The 22731-nt window shown below is 35.3% G+C and overlaps 1 protein-coding gene across 2 annotated transcripts in view; it reads right to left on the reverse strand.

Moving 5' to 3' along the window:
* CD163L1 (CD163 molecule-like 1) overlaps positions 1-22731 on the reverse strand; it is an 81424-nt gene that overhangs the window by 57677 nt on the left and 1016 nt on the right. The window contains exons 2-4 of one of the 2 annotated variants that reach the window (XM_011983069.1): positions 20707-20799; positions 15597-15917; positions 14631-14951 (exon numbers count right to left, since the gene is read on the reverse strand). In XM_011983069.1, coding sequence (XP_011838459.1) covers positions 14631-14951; positions 15597-15917; positions 20707-20799 — 735 coding nt within the window. Of the gene's footprint in view, positions 1-14630; positions 14952-15566; positions 15918-20706; positions 20800-22731 lie in introns of both variants that reach the window. The other variant, XM_011983068.1, reaches the window with a different exon arrangement.

Below are 22731 nucleotides of genomic sequence, written 5' to 3' on the forward strand. Positions count from 1 at the left end.
ATAAAGGACACGAACTCATCCTTTTTTATGGCTGCATAGTATTCCATGGTGTATATGTGCCACATTTTCTTAATCCAGTCTGTCACTGATGGGTTTCTACCCAGAGGAAAAGAAGTCATTATCTGAAAAAGGTATTTGCACATGCATGTTTATAGCAGCACAATCTGCAATTGTACAAACATGGCAACAACCCAAATGCCCATCAATCAATGAGTGGGTAAAGAAATTGTGAGATATATATATATATATATATATATATCTCACAATTTATATCTATATCTATATCTATGTATACACCATGGAATACTACTCAGCCATAAAAATGGAATGAAATAATGGCATTCACAGCAACCTGGATGGAATTGCAGACCATTATTCTAAGTGAAGTAACTCAGGAATGGAAAACCAAACATGGTATGTTCTCACTCATAAGTGGGAACTAAGCTATGAAGATGCAAAGGTATAAGAATGATATAATGGAGAATAGAGCAGCAGATCCTGACAAGGAGGATTCAACCACTACAGTGCTTGAGCTATGTGCTAAGGAAAAAATTGCCTCCTCTAGGGGGTCCCTGAACTCCATGACTTCTGACTGGGAGAGAACGCCCAACAGGGGTTGACAGACCCCTCATACAAGAGAGCTCTGGCTGGCATCAGGCCGGTGCCCCCCTGGGACAAAGCTTCTAGAGGAAAGAGCAGGCAGCAATATTTGCTGTCCTGCACCCTCTGCTGGTGATAACCAGGCAAATAGGGTCTGGAGTAGAGCCCAAGCAAACTGCAGCAGACCTGGAGAAAAGGGGCATGACTGATAGAAGAAAAAACTAACAAACAAAAAGCAATAACATCAACATCAATGAAAGAACGTCCACACAGAAACCCCATCCAAAGGTCTTCAGTCACAAAGATCTAAGGTAGAGTAACCCATGAAGATGAGGAAAAACTAGTGCATAAATGCTGAAAATTCCCAAAACCAGAATACCTCTTCTCCTCCAAATGATCGCAACTCCTCTCCAGCAAGGGCACAAATGAGTTTGTATATATGTATTATACACACATGTATATAAACGTATATACATACATAGAATGAGTTTGATGAACTGACAGAAGGAGGCTTCAGAAGGTGGACAATAAACTCCTCTGAGCTAAAGGAGCGTGTGTTCTAACCTAATTCAAGGAAGCTAAGAACCTTGAAAAAAGGTTAAAGAACTACTAACTAGAATAATCAGTTTAGAGAAAAACATAAATGACCTGATGGAGCTGAAAAATACAGCACAAGAACTTCGTGAAGCAAACACAAGTATCAATAGTCAACTCGATCAAGCAGAAGAGAGGATATCAGAGATTGAAGATCAGCTTAATGAAATAAAGCATGAAGACGAGATTAGAGAAAAAATATTGAAAAGGAAAGAACAAAGCCTCAAAGAAATGTGGAACTATGTGAAAAGACCAAACCTATGATTGATTAGTGTACCTGAAAGTGATGAAGAGAAAGGAACCAAGTTGGAAAACACTTTTTGGGATATTATCCAGAAGAATGTCCCCAACCTAGCAAGACAGGCTGAAATTCAAATTCAGAAAATACAGAGAACACCACAAAGATACACCTTAAGAAGAGCAACCCCAAGACACACAATCGTCAGATTCCAAAGGTTGAAACTAATGAAAAACTGTTAAGGGCAGCCAGAGAGAAAGGTCGGGTTACCCAAAAAGGGAAGCCCATCAGACTAACAGCAGATCTCTCTGCAGAAACCCTACAAGCCCAAAGAGATTGGGGGCCAATATGCAACATTCTTAAAGAAAAGAATTTTCAATGCAGAATTTCATATTCAGCAAAACTAAGTTTCATAGATGAAAGAGAAACAAAATCCTTTACAGACAAGCACCAGACCTGCCTTACAAGAGCTCCTGAAGGAAGCACTAAATATGGAAAGGAAAACTCAGTACCAGCCACTGCAAAAACAGACAAAAATATAAAGACCAATGACACTATGAAGAAACTGCATCAACTAATGTGCAAAATAACCAGCTAGCATCATGATGACAGGATCAAATTCACACATAACAATATTAACCTTAAATGTAAATGGGCTAAATGCCCCAATTAACAGACACAGGCTGGCAAATTGGATAAAGAGTCAAGACCCATTGGTGTGCTATATTCAAGAGACAAATCTCATGTGCAAAGACATACATCAGCTCAAAATAAAGGGATAGAGAAATATTTACCAAGCAAATGGAAAGCAAAAAAAAAAAGCAGGGGTTGCAATGCTAGTCTCTGATAGGAAGACTTTAAACCAACAAAGATCAAAACAGACAAAGAAAGGCATTACATAATGGTAAAGGGAATAATGCAACAAGCAGAACTATCATATATATATGAATATATATAAAAATATACACATATATACATATGTACATATACACATATACGTGTATATATAAGATCCAAATAAGCTGAATTAGAAACAAAATATGCTATATACATACATGTTTATACATATATTCATATACATATATACATACATACATGTATATACATGTAGATATTTGTATATACATATGTGTATACATATATGTTATGGACATGCATATATGTGTATTATACACACGTATAATACATGTGTACATGTATAATACATGCATACATATACATATACATGTATGTATATACTTGTGTAATGCATATATGTAAACATATATACGTATATATGCATGTATGTATATATGTATATGTGTATATGTACATGCATGTATGGATATATGTATATGTTATTATATACATGCATGTATGTATATGTGTATGTATATATGTATACGTGTATACATATACATGTGTATAATACATATATTTATATATACGTATATATGTATGTGCATGTATGTATATGTATATACATGTATATATGTATATGAATATATACATGTATATATTCATGTGTACATATATACATGTATATATTTATATATACATATATATGTGTGTGTATATATATACACAGGTGCACCCAATACAGGAGCACCAAATTCATAAAACCAGTTCTTAGAGACCTACAAACAGACTTAGACTTCAACACAGTAATAGTGGGAGACTTTAACATCCCACTTTCAATATTAGAAAGATCAAGGAGACAGAAAATAAACAAGGACATTCAAGAGTTCAACTCAGCTCTGGGCCAAGGAAACCTAATAGATATCTACAAAACTCTCCACAGCAAATCAACAGAATATACATTTTTCTCAGCACCACATAGCACTTATTCTAAAATCAATCTCATAATTGGAAGTAAAACATTCCTCAGCAAATGCAAAAGAATGGAAATCATAACAAACAGTCTCTCAGGCCACAGTGCAATCAAATTAGAACTCAGAATTAAGAAACACACTCAAAACCACACAACTACATGGAAGCTGAACAACCTGCTTCTGAATGACCACTAAGTAAATAACAAAATTAAGGCAGAAATAATGCAGTTCATTGAAACCAATGAGAACAAACAGACAATGTAGCAGAATCTCTGGGACACAGCTAACACAGTGTTAAGAGGGAACTTTATAGCATTAAACGCCATCAGAAAGCAGGAATGATCTAAAATTGACACTCCAACATCACAATTAAAAGAACTAGAGAAGGAGAGCAAACAAATTTAGAAGCTAGCAAAAGAGAAGAAATAACTAAGATAAGAGCAAAACTGAAAGAGATAGAGACACAAAAAACCTTCAAAAAACAATCAACCCAGGAGCTGATTTTTTGAAAAGATTAACAAAATAGATAAACTGCTAGCCAGACTAATAAGAAAGAAAAGAGAGAAGAATCAAATAGACACAATAAAAATGATAAAGGGGATATCGCCACTGATCCCACAGAAATACAAACTACCATCAGAGAACACTATATCCACCACTACACAAATAAGCTAGAAAATCTAGAAGAAATGGATAAATTCCTGGACACATACACCCTCCCAAGACTAAACCAGGAAGAAGTTGAATCCCTGAATAGATCGATAACAAATTCTGAAAAAGAGACCCTAATTAATAGCTTACCAACCCAAAAAAGCCCAGGACCAGAGGATTCACAGCGGAACTCTGCTAGAGGCACAAAGAGGATTTAGTACCATTCCTTCTGAAACGATTCCAAACAATAGAAAAAGAGACACTCCTCCCTAACTCAATTTTATGAAGCCAGCATTATCCTGATTCCAAAACCTGGGAGAAATACAACAAAAAAAAGTAAATTTCAGGTCAATATCCCTGATGAACATCAATGCAAAAATCCTCAATAAAATACTGGCAAACTGAATCCAGCAGCACACCAAAAAGTTTATTCACCACGATCAAATTGGCTTCATCCCTGGGATGCCAGGCTGGTACAACATACACAAATCAATAAATATAATCCATCACATAAACAGAACCAATGACAGAAACCACATGAATACCTCAAAAGATGCAGAAAAGGTCTTCGATATAATTCAACACCCCTTCATGGTAAAAAAAAAAACAAAAAACAAAAAACAAAAAAACTCTCAATAAACTAGGTATTGACGGAAGACAGCTCAAAATAATAAGAGCTATTTATGACAAACCCATAGCCAATATACTGAATGGGCAAAAGCTGAAAGCATCCCCTTTGGAAACCAGCACAAGACAAGGATGCCCTCTCTCACCCCTCCTATTCAACATAGTACTGAAAGTTCTGGCCAGGGCAATCAGGCAAGAGAAAGAAATAAAGCGTATTCAAATAGGAAGAGAGGAAGTCAAATGGTCTTTGTTTGCAGATGACATGATTGTATATTTAGAAAACCCCATGTCTCAGCCCAAAATCTCCTTAAACTGATAAGCAACATCAGCAAAGTCTCAGGATACAAAATCGATGTGTAAAAATCACAAGCATACGTATACAACAATAATAGACAAGCGGAGAGCCAAATCATGAGTGAACTCCCATTCACAATTGCTACAAAAATAATAAAATACCTAGGAATACAACTTACAAGGGACATGAAGGACCTCTTCAAGGAGAACTACAAACTGCTGCTCAAAGAAAGCAGAGAGGATACAAACAAATGGAAAAACATTCAATGCTCATGGATAAAAAGATTCAATACTGTGAAAATGGCCATACTGCCCAAAGTAATTTATAGATTCAATGCTATTCCCATCAAGCTACCATTGACTTTCTTTACAGAACTAGAAAAAACTACTTTAAATTGCATATGGAACCAAAAAAGAGCCTGTATAGCCAAGACAATTCTAAGGAAAAAGAACAAAGCTGAAGGCATCATGCTACCTAAGTTCAAAACTACACTACAAGGCAATAACCAAACCAGCATGGTACTGGTACCAAAACAGAAATATAGACCAATGAAACAGAACAGAGGCCTAGGAAATAACACCACACATTTACAACCATCTGATCCTTGATAAACATGACAAAACCAAGCAATGGGTAAAGGATTCCCTGTTTAATAAATGATGCTGGGAAAACTGGCTAGCCATATGCGGAAAAACTGAAACTGGAACCCTTCCTTACACTTTATACAAAAATTAACTCAAGATGGATTAAAGACTTAAATGTAAGACCTAAAATCATAAACAATCCTAGAAGAAAACCTAGGCAATACCATTCAGGATATAGGCATGTGCAAAGGCTTTATGACTCAAACACAAAAGCAATGGCAACAAAAGCCAAAATTGACAAATAGGATCTAATTAAACTACAGAGGTTCTGCTCTGCAAAAGAAACTATCATCAGAGTGAACAGGCAACCTACAGAATAGGAGAAAATTTTTGCAATCTGTCCATCTGACAAAGGGCTAATATCCAGAATCTACAAGGAACTTAAACAAGTTTACAAGAAAAAACCAAACAACCCCATCAAAAAGTGGGCAAAGGATGCGAACAGACACTTCTCAAAAGAAGACATTTATGCAACCAACAAACATATGAAAAAAAGCTCATCATCACTGGTCATCAGAGAAATGCAAACCAAAACCACAGTGAGATACATCTCACGCCGGTTAGAATGGCGATCATTAAAAACTCTGGAAACAACAGATGCTGGCGAGGATGTGGAGATGTAAATTAGTTCAACAATTGTGGAAGACTGTGGTGATTCCTCAACAGTCTAGAACTAGAAATACCATTTGACCCAGCAACCCCATTACTGGGTAAATACCCAAAGATTATAAATCATTCTACTATAAAAACATATGCACACACATGTTTATTGCAGTACTATTTACAAAAGCGAAGACTTGGAACCAACCCAAATGCCCATCAATAATAGACTGGATAAAGGAAATGTGGCACATATACACCATGGATTACTATGCAGCCATAAAAAAGAATGAGTTCATGTTCTTTGCAGGGACATGGATGAAGCTGGAAACCATCATTCTCACCAAATTAATACAAGAACAGAAAACCAAACACCACATGTTCTCACTCATAAGTGGGAGCTGAACAATGAGAACAGATGAACACATGGAAGGGAACATCAGACACTTGGGCATGTCTGGGAATGGGGCGCAACGGGAGGGAGAGCATTAGGACAAATACCGACAGCATGTGGGGCTTAAAACCTAGATGACAAGTTGATAGGTCAGCCAGCCACCATGGCACATGTATATCTATGTAGCAAACCTGCATGTTCCCCACACATATCCCAGAACTTAAAGTAAAAATAAATAAATAAATAAATAAATAAATAAATAAATAAATATATAAATAGTTGGGGACTTAGGGGAAAGGGTGGGAGGTGGGTAAAGGATAAAAACTACACTGTGGATTCAGTGTATACTGCTCAGGTGATGGGTGCATCAAAATCTGAGAAATCACTACTAAAGAACTTATTCATGTAACCAAACACCACCTGTTCCCCCAAAATCGGGTTGATAGGTGCAGCAAACTGCCATGGCACATGTATACCCATGTAACAAACCTGCATGTTCTGTACATGTGTACCAGAACTTAAAGTAAACAATAAATAAATAAATAAAAAGACAGAGTGGTTGAATGGATTAAGAAAAAACATGGTCCAAATATATGCTGCTTACAAGGGACTCACTTCTTTAGTTTTAGGACACAAATAGGCTGAAAAGAGAGATGCAAAAACATATTTCATGTAAATGGCAACCAAAGGTAAGCCAGAGGATCTATGCTTATATCTGACAAAATAGATTTAAGTCCAAAATTGTAAAAAGAGACAAAGAAGTCCATTATATAATGATAAAGGGGTTAATTCATCAAGAGGATATAACAAGAAAAAATATATATGAGCCCCTGTCAAAGCACCTAAACATATAAAGCAAATATTGAGAGACTGAAAGGGAGAAATAGACAGTAATACATAATAGTAGGGATTTTAATACTCCATTTTCAAAAATGGACAGATAATTCAAACAGAAAATCAATAAAGAAATAGTGGACTTGAACAACACTATAGACTAAAGGAACCTAACAGACACATATGTAACATTCCATCTAAAGTACCAGAATATAGCTTCTTTTAAAGGGCGCACATATTATGCTCCATGACAGATCATATTTTAGGCCACAAAACAAGTCTTAACAAATTTAACAAGATTAATATAATGTCAAGTATCACGTATGGCTACAATGGTTTGAAACTGGAAATCAGTAACAGAGGAGAGCTGAGAAATTCACAAATATGTGGAAATTAAATATCATACTCTTGTACAATCAATAGGTCAAAGAAGTAATTAAAAGAGAAATCAAAAAGCATCTTAAGACAAACAAAAATAGAAACAAAACATGCCAGAACTTATGAAATGAAGCAAAAGCAGTTCTAAGAGGGAAGTTCAGTGACAAACACCTATGTTAAGAAAAAAAGAAAGATCTTAAACAACCAAACTTTACAACTCAAGGAACAAGAAAAAGAAGAACAAGTTATGCTTGAAGTCAACAGAAGAAAAGAAATAATAAATGGTAGAGAATAAATCTATGAGACTATAAAAACAAAAATTTTAACAAAACTAAGAGCTTTTAAAAAAAAAACCAAAATTGACAGACTTAGCTAGACTGTGAAAAAAGAGGAAAGTCAAATAAATGAAATAATAAATGAAAGAAAAAACATTACAACTGACACCACAGAAACACAATCATAAAATATTACTAAAACAATTATTAAAAATGAATTTTATAATCTAGAATAGTTACATTCCTAGAAACATAAAATCTACAAAGACTGATTCAAAAATAAACAGAAAATCTGAGAAGACCAATAATAAATAAGGAGATTGAATCAGTAATCAACAATCTCCACAAAAGAAAAAGCCCAGGACCTGATGTTACAAGTGAATTCGATCGAACGTTTAAAGAAGAATCAATGCCAATAGTTCTTAAAGTCTTCCAAAAAATCAAAGAGGAGGAAAGACTTACAAACTCATTTGAAGAGGCCAGCATTACCCTGAGACCAAAGTCAGACAAGGACACTATAAGAAAAGGAAACTACAAATATCTTTTATAAAAATGGCTGCAAAAATCTTCAAAAAATACTAGCAACTGGCAAACCAAATTCAACCACATATTAATAGGATCACTAGCCATAATTAAGTGGGATTTATCCCTGAGATGCAACAACAGTTCAACATATAGAAAATAATAAATAGAATACATCATATTAATAGAATGAAAGATAAAAATCATATTATCATCTCAATTGATGCAGAAAAAAACATTTGAAAACATTTTCAAAGAAATTGAAAACATTTTCAAAGAATGTTGAAAACAAATTCAACACTCTTTCATGATAAAAATTCTCCCTGGGCAACAGAGCGAGACTCCGTCTCAAACAAGCAAACAAACAAACAAAACTCTCTCAACAAATTAGGTACAAAAGAAATGTACTTCAACGTAATAGATACCAGATAGAGCAAGCCCACAGCTAACATTATATTCAGTGGTGAAAGCTAAAAAGTTTTCCTCTAAGATTAGTAACAAGACAAGGATACTCACTGTCCCCCACTTCCATTCAATATAGTACTGAAAGTCCTCACCAGAGCAATCAGGCAAGAGAAATAAATAAAAGGCATTCAAATTGCAAAAGAAGAAATAAGGTTGTCTATGTTTTCAGATGACTTGAGCTTATATACAGTAAACTGTAGAGACTTAAAAAAAAAGGCTTGAACTAATAAATAAATTCAGTAAATTTGCAGGATACAGAAAATATTTTTTAAAGCAGCTGCATTTCTTTTTCTTTTTTTCTTTTTTTTTTTTTTTGAGACAGAGTCTTGTTCTGTCGCCCAGGCTGGAGTGCAATGGCATGATCTTGGCTCACTGCTTCCCAGGTTCAAGCAATTCTCCTGCCTCAGCCTCCCAAGTAGCTGGAATTACAGGCACGTGCCACTAGGCCTGGCTAATTTTTGTATTTTTAGTAGAGATGGGGTTTCACCATGTTGGTCAGGCTGCTCTGGAACTCCTGACCTCAAGTGATCTGCCTGCTTCGGCCTCCCAAAGTATTGGGATTACACACGTGAGCAACAGTGCCGGGCCTAAAAAGTTGCATTTCTATATACTGACAACAAACTGCCTGGAAAAAAATTGAGAAAACAATTCCATTTATAAGAGCATCACAAAGAATAAAATACCTGGGAGTAAATTTAACTAAGGAGATGAAATATCTGTATTCTGAAAACCAGAAGTCATTGATAAAAATCATGGAAAGATATCCCACGTTTATGGATTAAAAGAATTAATATTGTTAAAATGTTCATTCTACCTCAAAAGACCTACAGATACTGTACTGCATGCTTAAAAGCAGCTACGAAGGTAGCTATTATATTAAATATTCTTACCATCAAAAAATTAATAATAAAAGGGGTGGGAAGAAACTTTGGGAAGTGATGCATATTCTTATGGCCTTGATGGTGGTGATGGTTTCATGGGTTTACAGTTTTTCTTAAACTCATCAGGTTGTGTATATTAAATATGTACAGCTTTTTACATGTCAAACAAACTCATTTAAGGGCTTTAATAAAATGATAAAGGCAGGCCAGATAGCAAGAATTTGACAATGTCATACTTGCTAATGTGATTCTTGTTCAGTGAACATGACAATCCATTCCCCTCATGCAGGCATCCTTCCAAGTTATAGAGGTTTCAGACTGTCTGTATTTAATGGTGCTGGTCAATGATTAATTACAACTTACTTCCCTTGCTTCTTTTGTTCTTAGTTAAGTCTCATCAAACTTATTATACAATTATATAATACATTTCCTATGAAGAGTGTATATTCTGACCAATTTTCAAAAACATTCTGGCCTACTTGATAGTTACATTGCTAATTGCAAAACAATAATTTGAAGCTTTGTTTATACGTCATTCTGTTATAAATTTAGTAACAGATAAATTCTGCTGAATCAAATAAAGTCTGGCTGCCCTTAGCAAAACTGGGTTTCTGTAACTGAAAAATCTGTAACTGAAGCCAAACACCTTTAAATAAAACTGTAAAATCCAAGACTATTTTGATTGCCAAGATACCCCCTTTATGGTTTTAACTATCATCCAGAAACTAAAATAAGGAGTAAAATTAGAGAATTGTATTTAGCTACATAACATAGACAATTGTACTGATAAAAAAAATTTTTTTAAGTCAATGGAATCTATTTAGTGTGAAATATACGTCCACTTTCAATGTTCTTTAGATGGCATGTATTCATACTGTTTGCCCAGTAGATTATTAGTTCCTTGAGGACAAAATATGTAACACATACCTTTTTCTTATTTTTCACAGAATCAGTCATTGTGTCTAGTACACAACAAGAAAAAGCCCTAGAAAAATCATCTCTTTGTCACTTATTACTTATCTCTGTAGTTCCTTTCTTCACTCAGAGTAGTATTCTCGCACTGTAAGCCAGTATTTTCATATGATTTACCAGCTTCTGGACTAAAGCCCCCTTCCTCACTTCTTCATTCTCCCATTCAGTTGTATTGTATCAAACCTAGACTTGACTTCCCTTTGTTCTCTTTTGTTTCTATACCTATATACCACCCTCATCATTACTACTTGCTTTCAATAGCTGTAATTTTGGCGAGAATCTGATACTCTATTTTGCACTTTGGGGGACATTTGTGGTCACTTAAACGTAGTGAAAATATAAAACTAACTTTTGCTAATTCTGCTGCTGATGTTCCTTTCACATCCAGGTAGCTGGAAGAAGTAAATAAATTATGTTTGCAGACTCAAATAATCCAATCAAACTAGTCTATAGGTGTCAATACCAAAGTAAAAATATAAATAACAAATTATTTAATCCAAGTTTCTTCTACAAAAACTGACTTAAAAATATAATTACATATACAATATTGTGTTATGTGCCAAAATTGTTAAACATAATCAGAAGATACATGTAGCAAAGTTTAATAAACAAGAAAAAACTATGTAAAATAAAGGATATTATCTCAAATTTGAAATTGTAACTGGATACTTTTATCTTCCCCATTTTGTCATGAGGAGAAATGTTTTCAAACCATGTAACAATTAAAACACATTTTAGGTTAAATAATAGAATTCTTAGGGGCTATTACGACATTTATAAATCAAAATAAAATGTCCACTTCAGTAGGCATTACTGCAAATTATCAAAAATGTTTTAAGAATTTCCTTGGATTTGTCTTTATAGTAAATTTGTAAACCACAAAATCATATCTGTCTTAATTCCTCTAAAATCTCCCAAGATTTTATCAATTGCAAAGTCCTCAAGCACTGCTGATATGCTGATACTAAATTTATATCTCTAATTCAGACATTTCTTCTGAAAATTTCCAGTGGGAATATCCACCTGCATATTTTCCAAGTACCTCAAAAATGTTCTAACACTCTTAGCATCTTGCTTTTAAATGGTACTACTAGCTACAAGGCTGTATACATAAGAAATTTGGGAAAAATTCTTACCCTTCTTTCTTTCTCACCTCTTTTTTCACTTCTCTTGGTACTATCAAAGCTGCTGTGTAATTATAACTCCAATCCATCCACTTATCTCTATCTTAACTATTTTAGCCCTAGTCAAACCACTATCATGTCTTACCTGACCTCCTTCAGGGTCTTCTTAACTCGTGTCTCTGCATCCAAGCTTGGCTCTCAAAAGCTGTTGTTCATTCAGTTAGTCCACATGATATTATAATAATCAAATTTTATCATGGCAATTATCTGCATAAAACCCTTCAAAGAATACCCTTGGCTATTAAAATAAAGTCTAAAACTCTTGCCATAGCTCCCCAGTCTCTGAGTACAAGCCCTCAGCTTCATCAACTATCACGCAACCTCTGAGTACAAGCCCTCAGCTTCATCAACTATCACGCAACCTTCCTCATTAAGTTACAGCTACTCCAGTGTTTTCTCTACCCTTGGAGGCCACCAAGTCCTTTCTTATTTCAGGAGAATTGGGTTTGTCCCTTTGAAATACTGTTTGTTGAAAAACTGCTTTTAACACCTCAGATTTCAGTAACCCAATTCTAAAGACCTACATTAAGTAAGTCATCCTATTAAATAATCTGATACTAATTTGTATCTTTATTTCAAAACATTTATTGGAGTTTACAAACCTGTAGATATTCGTAGAAGAAAAAACAGAAGAAATTAGAAGGCTTTACAGAAGGTTCTAAGTACTCTTCCTGACTTTGAACTACTCCAAGACTTTAAGTTCTTTCAGATTATTATTCACTTTTTGTAAGAACTCTGTCAACCAGTAGGAGACAGATCACTTAGAAATTAAAGAATATTGTATCTTCCTGAAATTCCAAACATAAAAAAATGATCGAGAGGAACTGAATTTTAAGAATAGGAACAAAGACATCATATTTTCTATGCCTCTTCCACCTTCCCGAGTTTCTAATAAATTAACCAGGTAAAACATAAACATGTATAGATCACCTAAAATTGCTGAAAACTATGCTAATTGTTAGGAATAAATAAGTCTAAAATAATTCCCATCCCTCTGGTATTAGCATATTTGAAAGAAGGCAAGAAATTAAATAACTAAAATGTTATTAACACATGAAGAATTAGGACAGAGTGCCATCACAGCATATGAATAGGATATGTTTATATTTGAGAAAGTCTTCCCTGAGGAAGTGTTCTTTAAGATGACGTTAATGGATAACCAAATTTAGCTAAGAGAAATGAAGGAGGAAGAGTTTTTTCCTACCTAGAGGAAAAGAATGTCTCAATGTTCTGAGGTGGGACAGAAAATATCACGTACATGAAAGAACGCAGCAGAGATCAAATAGAAAAGAGGAGAGAGTAGCAACATCTTGCGGATAATAAGAAATTTCCTGTATTACTTTAAGGTCAACTAAATGTGCTTCAAAAAACATCACTTCCGCTGCAGTGTGGAGAATGGATGTGAAGGTGTTTGTAATGACTGCACAGAGGCCACTGGGGAGAGGTCGTTGCTTTCCATAGTGACTTCTTAGAGGTGGTGAGTGATTGTTGCTTGGTTTATATTGATAGCAATGAAAATCGTGAAAAGAAGCCACATTCTTCAGCCGGGTGTGGTGGCTCTGCAGTGAGCAGAGATCGCGCCACTGCACTCTAGCCTGGGCAACAGCCTGGGTGACAGAATGAGACTCTGTCCCCCCAGAAAAGAAGCCACATTTTAAAATATTTAAATAGTATAATCATTTCCATCTGGTCATGTAATGAATATAGTGTGCTAACAGAGAAATGAAGGACTTAAAAGTGATCCCCTAGTTGAACAACAAGAACACATAGACACAGAGCGGGGAGCATCACACACCGGGGCCCGTGCGGGGAGTGGGGGGCTGGGGGAAGGATAGCATTAGGAGAAATACCTAATGCAAATGACGAGTTGATGGGTGCAGCAAACCAATATGGCACATGTATACCTATGTAACAAACCTGCACGTTGTGCACATGTACCCTAGAACTTAAAGTATATATAAAAAAAGTGATCCCTTAGATTTCTGACTTGAACAATGAAGTGGGAAGTAATGCTATTTACTGAGCTTAGGAAGATTTGATGATGAGTAAACAAGGATAATAAGCTTACTTTTGGAAACGTTAAGGTTCAGGTACACGGATATATGTATCTAGAGCTCTTAGGAGGTGTCTGGTGTGGAATTTTTGTTAAGCTAAGAAAGTAAATTGCCAAGGGTCCAAAATGTACCTGAACCTTAACATTTCCAAAAGTAACGTTAAGCTAAGAAAGTAAATTGCCAAGGGAATGAGTGTAGTGCGAGATTAGGGACTTAGTCCTGATGAAATCTAAGTTTTGGTAGCTGGAAAGAATTAGTAAAGTGGGGAAACCAGACTAAGAATGAGTGACCTCAGAGAAAGAAGGGGAAAATATGATATTATGTCATGAAGTTATTTGAAAAAGGTTTTTAGAAAAAAAGATTTGATCAGCCTATGGAATACTGCTGAGTAATCGGAAATATTAAAACTCAAAATGTGCTTTACATTTATTAGGAAGAGCAGTTTTAGGAAGAGTGTTTAGGAAAACTCCAGAATGAAGCAATTTCAGGGGTAACAAAAATTTGTTATAACCAGAGAAAACTCTTCTCCAGAGAATGATTGACCCTTTTCTTTCCATACATACTATTTCTAAACAAATTGTTCCTTTCTTCTACATGTCTTGGGCTCTTACCATAACAAGTTAATGTGACATCCTCATAGTGACTGCAGTCATGATTTCCCCATCCACGATGTCTGCAATTCCAGATTGCCAACTCATTCCCCTGGCATATAATGTCATCCAGCCAAATGGGGCCCAATACAGCAGGGCTATCAACAACTCCAGAAGAAATAAAAGAAGATGGACATCCTAGTTGCCTGCACACCACGGCAGCAGTATTCGAGTTCCACCCATCATCACATATAGTCCCCCACCTTTCTTGGAATTTCACCTCCACTCTCCCTGAACAGGAGCTGTTTCCATCCACTAGCCTCAAACCCAGATTGGCTTCACCTATGAGAAAGACAAGCAGACATATGAAAAATTGATTCAACTTTGAACCTGAAATAAAATCAAAAGGATTCTTAGAAGATAGCCCTGTTATGAATGAAGTTACCAAAAAATAAAAAAAAAAAAACCTAACTGAAAATACTTATAGGAGGGGTAGGTGAGACTGTTTTCTAAACACAAATATACAAACAAACAAACAAACAAAATCCTAGGTGAAAAAATCAATCATTAGCATGATATTCTTTATCGTTTTGCTTTAATTTTATACCTCATTTTTCAGACAATATTTGTTCTATTAGTGTACCTGGTACATGAAAAAGGGTACTGAAATCAAAACTATCCCTGCTCCCAACCTTCTTAATTTCTTTCTAAACTCAATTACAGTTATGATAAAGATATTACATTGGTAACTGTAATATATTCTCTCTCTCTCTGTCTCTCTCCATTTCTTTCTGAACTCAGTTACAGTTATAAAAAGAAAAGCAATTAAACATTACTTTGGAAGTAAGGGAAGGGTAGAATATATAAAATATTTTCTACACCTCCCAGAGGAATACCATTAAAGTCAAAATAGAAACCCCTACCTTCCAGCAGATGATTCCTGAGGGTAGGTCTTACCTTGCCTTCCTACTCTAGTTAGACTCTTACCATAACAGTTCACACCAACATCTTCTCCATGATTACAATCATGGCTTCCCCATTCCCGGTGTTGACATTCCCAGAGAGCTGACTCATTTCCATAACAGGAAACATCATCAAGCCAAATTTTTCCATATCTAGTCACGGCTTGTCCAAAATGAAACATGGTGAAAGAAAATGGACATCCAAGCTGTTTGCACACGACAATTGAGGCAGCAGGGTTCCACCCATCATCACACACAGTTCCCCACTGTCCCTGGAATTTCACCTCCACTCTGCCAGAGCAGGGACCATCTCCATCGACCAGCCTCAACTCCAAATCTGTTCCATCTACAAGAAAGACAGAAACATACATTAGAGATGGCAAAGATTAGAAGGCAGAAATAATATAAGTAGGTGAGATGGATGATGATCATTTAGCTTAAATGTTGTTATTAGAACTTATAGTAGAGAGAAAAGAAAAATGAGAAAATTTGAGGTGAGAAGCTTTAATTTTTCATGAAAGGGAACTAGAGACCACATTGCAGCATAGTTTTGCTTTGCATTGTAATGTGAAAATAAAAAGAAGGGAAAGAAATTTTTCCTTTCTATGCAATTCCCACCAATATAAACCACAGAAAAGGTAAGGTTGGCTGTTTTGCAGGCAGAATGAAAGAAAGTCCCTTGGCTAGTCAGTTTCAAAATAATCTGTATCTGAGGATTCCACCTCACATTTTTGAAGGAGATGTTTTATATACTTAACAATTGAAAACATCCTGTAAGGTTGACATAATAATTTTCTACTCAATAAAATCTACAGCATTAAATACTTTTGAGTATTTATATCCTCAAATGTTTTAAATACATTCTGCAATAGGCTTTGCAGGAGGAGAAGACCTAGTCATCCATGACTGTAGTATATTACTCCACCTTCCCTAATCAACAGCTATGTGGATCACAGGTAGACAACCACTTCAGAAAAGGTCAGTCCTTCAGATGACCACTGACTACTCATAATCCCGTCTTAAAAATTTGAAATAAGTAAAATGGATTTTAAAAAATCCTAAGTGAAAAAAATCCACTTAAAACAAGTGAAAATTAATATTAACCCAAATCTACTTGTAAGCCAAAATTTTGAGGAACAGACAATAAAAATCTAATTGGGAAGCCAATGTGAAGGGAGAAAACTTTAAAGCAACCATGACTTTTCAACGTGAAACTTTATGGTGAATTCTGTGCATATGATGACGATGAGAGGGTGTATTATTAAGAAGAGCAAGTGAGCCAAAGGGACAGAGAGAAGCAATAAGGAGGAAGAAAAAGAGGGAAAAAGAGAAAGAAAGAGAAGGAGAGAGGAAGAGACAGAGAGAGAGAGAGAAACAGGGCGAGAGAATACAATAGAAAAGGCTTCCCATTTCTGAGTTTCAGTCCACAATGGCTCAGTGAGAACATATTTTTCACAAGAGATAACAATATTCTTTCTGAAAGTGGATTGTGAGTTAACCATAAGTCTTCATTCAGTGTGGTGTTGCCTATACTATACTCATGAGAGTAACCAGAAATTTTGGTTTCTTTATATTTCTCTTTCTGAGTTCCTAGTGCTGCTACTGTTTCCTATTTCTTTCTATATGTACATTTTTCTTTTTAGTTGAAATGTGTGTGAGGGGCATTCTAATGCCTGTGCCCATATCATATAACTCATAAGTCTAATGAAAGCTCTTAAAAATGTAGTTGGTACACACGCACACACACATACACAGAGATATATATTCTAATATGATTGATATTTGCCATTTCTATTTTTTCAATATATTGATTAAGGTATTTTTTCAATGTGTACATTAGGATTTCTACTAATTTTCAGACATACCAAATTTCTACCAAGGTGTGATAAAAATTATTGAAGAAAACTTGATAAATTAAGAACTTCTATTCTTCAAAATACACCATATAAAAAGTGAAAAGTCACAAATGTGAAGAATATATTAGCAACACATATTATGACTATGGAAAAGTCTCTAGATTATATTTTTTAAATGTATATATTTAGAAAAATAAGCAAAATGGGCAAATGACTTGAACAGATATTTCACAGAAGAAAACAAAAGGCATGACCATTAAATACATGGAGAAATGCCTAAACTTGTTAGTCTTAAGGAAATTGAAAGTTAAGATGAAAAGATATAGCTTTATACTCTCTTGATTGGCAAAACTTTAGAACTCTGAATATTTAAAATATTAGTGAGGATATGGGTCATTGAAAATACATATACATTGTTGGCAGAATTCATCCTATTTGGTAAAGTTGAAAACATGCACATCCCAGAACCTGGTAATTCTACTTCTACCTATAGACCCTAGTAAACTCCCACAAATCTGCACCAGAGACATATTTATAGCAGTATATTTGACCATAGTAATGAAAAATCCACATAACTATTGACAGGATAATAGATGAATTCATTGGGAATATTTATTTATACAAGATAATATATTTTGCTTCATGAAAACTGAATTAATTATAGCCATTGTAACAATAGAGATGAAGCTTAGAAATATAATATTGAAAGATAAAAGCAAGTCCCAGAACACTAAATGCAGTTTGATATATTATAAAGCTTAAAATAAGCAAAACTAAACAATACATTATTTCTGCATCTATATCTATCATATTATTAGAAAGTATTTTATTATTAAAAAGTAAGGTAGTGAGAAATGCACGATTCAGGATAGACATTTTCTCTGGTGGGGTTGGAAGGTAGGTGGGAGAGAAGAAGAAAACATACTTAGAAAAAAGTGGTTGATAAAAATCCAGTTACCTGTTTGAGGAATGGATTTATGTGTGACATTACATTAGCTTAATGATTTGTATATATGTTGTAAAATGGCCATTTTTGTCTAATAAAATATAATATTAAACATCAAGAAATGTAAAGCATTTTAAAAGCAAATACATCGGCCAGGCACGGTGGCTCACACCTGTAATCCCAGCACTTTGGGAGGCCGAGGCAGGCAGATCACGAGGTCAGGAGATTGAGACCATCCTAGCTAACACGGTAAAACCCCGTCTCTACAAAAAATGCAAAAAATTAGCCGGGCGTGGTGGCGGGCGCCTGTAGTCCCAGCTACTCGGGAGGCTGAGGCAGGAGAACGGCCTGAACCCGGGAGGTGGAGCTTGCAGTGAGCCGAGATCGCGCCACTGCACTCCAGCCTGGGCGACTGAGTGAGACTCCATCTCAAAAAACAAAAACAAAAACAAATACATTAATCAAAAATATCTGTAACTGGGCAAGAACCAATACTATTTTGGAGTATACAAAGAAATAGTAATATTATCTAAGATTAAACAGAAATAAGAAAATTGCACAAATAAAGTAAGCATTCAATTAAAATAAATAATCATTTGAATACCATGATTAAATCTCAACAGCATTTAAAATGTTAATTTAGCCCAGATGCCATGGCTCATGTCTGTAATTTCAGCACTCAGAAAGGCAGAGATGGGAGGATTGCTTGAGGCCAGGAGTTCCAGATCAGCCTGGACAACATAGTGAGACTCTATCTATACAAAAAAATTTTTTAATTAGCTGAGTATAGTGGCACACATCTGTAGCTGCACTCCAGCCTGGGTGACAGAGTGAAGCTCTGTCTCTTTAAAAAAAAGAATCTACTTTAACGACAATGAAATTTTATTTAAACTACAAATTTGGCACTAATGAAAAATATAGAAAATAATGAAAAACCTTAAAAATAACAATTTCTGTGTCAGATCTATGAAATGTAATATATTTGAAAAATTATTGAAATACCAAGCAATTAAATAACTTCAATAATCACTCATAAGGTCTTATTAAAATCTATTTGGGTATATCCAAATGATGGAAAACTACACAGCCAATAAAACAAGGTATTATAAGTGATATGTGATAAGATAAAAATGTTAAAGAACTATACAGGTAATAACCAATAGATAAAATATAATGCAAAATTTTCTTAAAACATTATTATATAAAACTATAAAAAATGCCACAAATTGGTATTTTAAACAACAGTGCTTTTCTCTGGCTGTTAATATATTAATACATATATTTATTTATTTATTTTTTATTATACTTTAAGTTCTAGGGTACATGTGCACAATGTGCAGGTTTGTTACATATGTATACATGTGCTGTGTTGGTGCGCTGCACCCATTAACTCGTCATTTACATTAGGTATTTCTCCTAATGCTATCCCTCCCCCATCCTCCCACCCTGTGACAAGCCCCAGTGTGTGATGTTCTCCACCCTGTGTGCAAGTGTTCTCACTGTTTAGTTCCCACCTTATGAGTGAGAACATGCAGTGCTTGGTTTTCTGTCCTTGAGATAGTTTGCTCAGAATGATGGTTTCCAGCTTCATCCATGTCCCTACAAAGGACATGAATTCATCCTTTTTTATGGCTGCATAGTATTCCATGGTGTATAACCCATATATGTTTTTAATTTTGTTTAATTCTTTGATTTCTGTATCTTGTAAGTTTTTATTAACCTATTTTTCTATTTGCAAAAATACAATATTTTTTCAATGAGACATTTTACATTTGGAAACTATCTTTATCTTTTTTCTTTTCTTTTTTTTTTTTTTTTTTGAGATGGAGTCAAGTCTTGCTCTGTCGCCCAGGCTAGAGTGTAGTGGCATGATCTAGGCTCACTGTAACCTCCGCCTCCTGGGTTCAAGCAATTCTCCCACCTCAGCCCCCCAGGTAGCTGGGGTTATAGGCGCAACCACCACACCCAGCTAATTTTTGTATTTTTAATAGAGACGTGGTTTCACTATGTTGGCCAGGCTGGTCTCGAACTCCTGACCTCAGGTGATCTCCCCGCCTTGGCCTCCCAAAGTGCTGAGATTACAGGACTGAGCCACTGTGCCCGGCTGAACTTGGAAATTATCTTTATCTGAAGGAGAAAAATGTCAACAAAAAATTTAATATGAAATGAGTAAAAATAATTTAGACACCTTTATTTACAGGATATAGTTATTGAAGGTCCAACATTATTTTTACATGTTCTATTTCCCTCAAAATATGCATTTAGAGTAGTGAGTAGGGGAAAGGTAGGATAGAGGATTGTAAGCCCAAAAGTCATCATCCATCAGAACTCACTAAAACTGCTGATGAGAAAGCAGGAATTCAGGAGCAGGATGCAAGTTACCATAGCAGAGAAAAGGTTCTGATGACAGCAGCATCTTCCAAAATCTGGAGAAACAAAATATAGCAGGGTAGAATTTCATGTATTTCTAAGAAATGTCAGATGACCTCAATGACTTAAATCCAAAATAATATAGAAGGAGTAAGATGAATTATTCTTCCACCTGTCAAGGATACCACAAAAGAAAGTCCTTTTCCCAGGAAAAGCCACAGGATTAGCTCCTGTTTGTGATGGAAAGGCACCAAATGGTTTGTAACAGGGCAGATATTTTAGCACATGATTCACTGAAAAATTGCATTCTATGTCCAAATATATTTTGTGGCTGTTTGGGGTAATTGATTAGCATTTTGGGTTATTGAGTTATTTTTACTTCTCAACGCTTTGACCCTCTCCTCAGTTTTACTAATGTGTTTTTCCTCCTAACGTTATCACCCTACTTTGTTCATTCATTTGCTCCTTTTTGGAGTATGACATATGTACCAGATCTTGTGCTTCATTATGGGAACAGAGGAATGAATAAGAGTTCTTGCCTGCATTCCACTCAGTGGCTTGTGACTGGAATGTACAAGCAAATCAACATTTGGAGGTCACTATAATAACTGCTGATTGAGCTCATGATTATTTACCAAAGCTATCCACTTTTCTTCAGGGTCACTATGTTATTATTCCTACAGAATCTTGCCACTTCCTCACTACTCCCTGTCTCTTCAGTCATGCTCAGTTCTGCATCTAATAAAGTTTATGCTACACATGTGCAGAAAGAATGAATTGAGATAGGCAGGAGCAATACACAAGTGAAGGAGTTGAGAATTTATTCTGAGAGTTATTTGGAGACTTTAAAGAATTTAATCAGGGTGTAATAAATAAAATTTACATTATAGAAAGATTATTTTAAAGGAAGATGGGATGATTAATTCATAGGGATAAATAAATATATAAGAAATGCTTAAAAATAATATTTATCATCCTGTTTACTTGAGGGGTATGTAACAGCTGTAACTGCTACAGAACTATCTTAAATAGTATTTTCATTAGTATCTTATGGAAAAGATGAAGTCAGAGTTAAACTGAGCATGTGTAATCCCAGACAACAAAAAACAACAACCCTAAGAGGACAGAAGGAACAGTACCCAACGTGGAAAGGCCCATGCTGCTTGGGCCATGCAAAAGCAGAGACAGAAGGCGCGAGCTGCTTTGGTGGACATCTTTAGTTTTTCAAGTGATGCTTTGAAACTAACATGGATCCTGGGCACTTCTCTAAGAAGAAGCAATCCCAAGTGAGTTTAGCAACAGTCAGCAATAACCATAGAGGAGACATTATTATTACAACTATCATCAGTCACATCCATCATTCTTGGAAAATGTACCCAAATCAAGAGAAAATCCTCCCTATAGAACCAAACAGGGAGAATAAGTGTGGAATGGGCAATTAGTGTCCCAATTTCCTTCTTTTCCATCTTGTCCAAAACACTTACTGAGTTGGTCTTCTTTTTTCTCTTATTTCTTTTGTTCCTAATGATAATATTTAGTTCCATCAAACCTCATGTGTACGATTATCCTAGGAGGTCATTTCATCTGCCTAAATCCTTCCAGAAAACTCTGAGTGCCCATTTGTAAGAATGGTTAGAGCTAAAGATGAACTATAAAGAAGAAAAGGATAGTAAGCTCTGACACCAACACAATCAAGATCTGATGAATGTGAACAAACAGTGCAGTAGGAAAGTCTTGAGAAGGGGAACTATTAAAGTATAATTGCCAGAACTTGTGACCCTCTAAATATCTAATACCATCTCACCAATTCAAGACCTTCATCTTTCCCATTCCTTTTCTAATTAGATACATGGCAGACAGCATGTTGAAAGTTAAATAATATTATCTTTTAAGTAACACACATGAATTATGAAAAACTGTAATTCATTAAGATGAGTCTTGCCAGATAGAAGGCAGCCAAGCTTCTCAAACTGTAGAAAGCCTTTTTC

Source organism: Mandrillus leucophaeus, unplaced genomic scaffold (assembly GCF_000951045.1).
Source record: "Mandrillus leucophaeus isolate KB7577 unplaced genomic scaffold, Mleu.le_1.0 Scaffold245, whole genome shotgun sequence".
NCBI lineage: Eukaryota > Metazoa > Chordata > Mammalia > Primates > Cercopithecidae > Mandrillus > Mandrillus leucophaeus.